At 40.2% G+C, this 3,246-nt stretch overlaps 1 protein-coding gene across 2 annotated transcripts in view; it reads right to left on the bottom strand.

Annotated features, from left to right (window-relative positions):
- ap1ar (adaptor related protein complex 1 associated regulatory protein) overlaps nt 1–3,246 on the bottom strand; it is a gene marked incomplete in the record, with an annotated part of 18,260 nt that overhangs the window by 3,881 nt on the left and 11,133 nt on the right. The window contains 2 exon segments of one of the 2 annotated variants that reach the window (XM_014030995.1): nt 197–270; nt 461–522. In XM_014030995.1, the coding sequence (XP_013886449.1) occupies nt 197–270; nt 461–522 (136 nt within the window). 2 annotated transcript variants of the gene reach the window in all.

Raw genomic sequence — 3,246 nt, 5'->3', positions numbered from 1 at the left:
AGATAGATAGATAGATAGATAGATAGATAGATAGATAGATAGATAGATAGATAGATAGATAGATAGATAGATAGATAGATAGATAGATAAATAAAGATAGATAGATAGATAAGATAGATAAGATAGATAGATATAGGATAGATAGATAGAGAGATAGATAGATAGAGTAAACATTGAGAAATATAATAAAATGTACTGTTGCTCCTGAAGGCCTCAGACTGGGCTCTAACATTTTGCAGGTAAACATCAAAATTCTCTCCAGAGGTTTGTCTGAAACAAGATGTAAAGACAACATCAGGTTTTAACACACAGTAAAGACAACATCAGGTTTTAACACACACACAGCTGGTGTTGAAGTGTCTTGGGTTAAGGGGAAATTATGTTCTAACCACAAAAAGCTCTTAGTAGAACTTTCTGATTGTGGTGTTTCTAAGTCCCCTGATGAACTTTAAGAACTCACTTTTTCTGCTGCGTTTCACTGCCAGAGCTACGTGTTTTCCCTTGTGTCCTCTGGGCAGGCAGCTGCTAACAAAAACAACACAGAGAACTTCCATTTATCAACTGAAGTACGGATCATTTCATTTAGTTTTTTACAATTCTGGTCAAGATTAACATAGAAGAGCAACAGCAGAGAAGCAGTAAAATGTGGAATGAAAAAAAAAACCAATAAATACAAAAAATCTCAGCAGCCATTGATAATATTCATTCAGCATCACAATTTACCTTAACTTGAGTAGATTATAGAAGTATTAATAGTAAAGAAATTTAAAAGCATGAACAAAATTGCATATTTTTATTACTATTATTAGTGACCCATCACATCGAATCAAGGATTAAGTCTGAAAGTTGTATGTGGAGAAATAGGCAGATATAGTGTTTTGATTAAAACACTTGCAAAAATTACAGTTTGTCAAAATATAACAAATAAATGTATTATTAATGTATCATTTCAATGAACGGTCTGAAATATTATCCTAAAATAAATTTTGAAGCACTTTTTTGAGCATAAGCAACAAAAAACACAATTTTGAGGAAAAATGCTTTAAAATGTTGAGTTTTTCCCTGTGAGCTAACAATGTTTTTGTTTCTTTCCAGCTGGGAAATCTCAATATTCAAACACTATTTGAGGTTTCTTTTTAAAAACGACATAAACAATTCTCAATAAAATTACATAAAATTAGTATTTAGACCAAATATTTATGTATTATTGTAACCAACAAGTCAAATTAAATATCTTTCGATGTACTAATGATATCAGGAAGATCTAAGTATCAAAATGTAGCTTTTAAAGCAGGAATCTGAAAATATGTTTAGGTCATTTTGACCAAATTTGATTAATCCTCATTTCGATGTGATGGGTCACGTATGTCAAAAGTCTTCAGCACGTCCCCCCTGCTGACCAGGCGGAGCATGTTCTCTCTGACCAGTGGTGGTCTTGGATATGAACCAAACCGGAGCCCCTACCATCGTCACCTGAAGAGGACTTCCCTCTTGGGTGACTCCCATGGAAAGGGCTGTGTGTCAGCCTCAGAGAGGTTTTTACATGGAGACTCAGCCAGGGAGACTGACCTCTCCTGTGAGGCGCTGTTTAGGAGGAGGCTGACGCTGAGCATCCTGTCTCATCCTCTCACAGGTGTGGAGAAGGTGATGAAGAAAACAAGAGGGGAGACCCTGTCCACATGAGCAGCAGAGTGTTGTCGTGGGCTCATGCTCGGGCAGAAGCAGAAAAACTGGTCTGTCTCCAGACTGTGAGATCATGGCACCTTTTAAAGTTTTCAATCTCAGTCTGTGTGAAAGAAAAACAGCAGGATCCTACAATCTGACTGTAGTGTGAACATGGTGTCTGCAGCGTTACAGAACTCCTCTTTGTTCTCTCGTTTAGAGGAGGAGGGACGGCCGTCCTCTGATGTCCCGGGCCGCTCTAACCCTGAAAATGGCGGTCAGGTTCAGTTCCAGAGGAGGAATGGGTGGGCAGTCCTTGTCTATCAGGCCCTCCACTTTTTGTGATGAGGGCAAAGGTGGTCACGGCTGCCTTAAGCTTCAGCAGATAGGCTGCTGTTCCTGACATGTAGGTTGTCACAGCTGGAAATCAAAGTCAGACTGGATCTAGATGTCTGAAGGTTGCGGGGCTAGCAGCTCTGAAACAACAAGGTCCCTGGTGCTCGCCACTTTCTGGATGATGTCTGGAAGAGCATTGACAAGAGTGTCGATCGCTGGGAGGGGTGTGGTTGCAGACAATGGGATGCCTGGCACATCAGTTCCTCTGCGGCAGGTCTATCTCCGGACCTCCTGCCTGGGAAGGGGGGAGCTAGGCTGCTAACAGAATCCTCGTCAGAGGTGAAATCCTGCCTCATGTCAAAAGAAATGGAGATCCTTGTCCAGCGGGTAGGTGTCAGAAAGCTGGAAACAATCTTCTAGAGCGTAGATGGCCATCTGGTGCATTTTCTCCTAAAGTGGGAGAAGGCCACAGGACGCCTGAAGTGTTGGGGCCTGTTTCCATTTCCATCTTGCAGGCTGAACACAAACAAATCACTCCTCTGGACATGGTGAATTTGTCTTCTGCTCTTTAGCTTTTGAATGCTGAAGAAAAAGGAACTGAACACAGGTCTCAGCGCAGTTTATACAGACCTGGGTGAGGCCCACACAGCAGCTGTACATGTACTGAAGTTTTCAATGCTGCGATGCACGCAAAAGGGATAAACCCACTAGTGATAGCCTTAAAGGGCAAAGTCTAAACAAAATAAAACTACTGAATTTAGAAACTATCTTTCTATTGTTGCTCTTGAGGAAATTTACTCTCCATGAATTGCCACCTAATGGTGGTGGAGGACATTGCGCACCTGAATGATCCTAGAAGCTATGATGACAAGGGCATTTATCGTTGGTAAACTCTCGCAAAGCAGGTTAGTCCTAGGTGACTGGCAGACAAAGGGTACACAATACAGTCATATGAAAAAGTTTAGGCAGCCTTGTTAATTTTCCTGGTTTACCTTTATAAATCATTGATTGCTTGGATTAAAAATATAAGTTAAATATATCATATAGGGGACAAACACAGTGATATTTGAGAAGTGAAATGAAGTTTATATGATTTACAGAAAGTGTGCAATAATTGGTTAAACAAAATTAGGCAGGTGCATAAATTTGGGCACTGTTTTCATTTTATTGATTTCAAAACCTTTAGAACTGTAGTTACAGGAATTCAAGATTGGTTTGGTAAGTTCAGTGACCTTTGACCTCCATACA

The sequence above is a fragment of the Austrofundulus limnaeus genome, unplaced genomic scaffold, assembly GCF_001266775.1.
Source record: "Austrofundulus limnaeus strain Quisiro unplaced genomic scaffold, Austrofundulus_limnaeus-1.0 Scaffold1155, whole genome shotgun sequence".
Classification (NCBI taxonomy): Eukaryota; Metazoa; Chordata; class Actinopteri; order Cyprinodontiformes; family Rivulidae; genus Austrofundulus; species Austrofundulus limnaeus.
The sequence above is the reverse complement of the archived record's forward strand: the minus strand, read 5'-3'. Positions and strand labels throughout refer to the sequence as shown.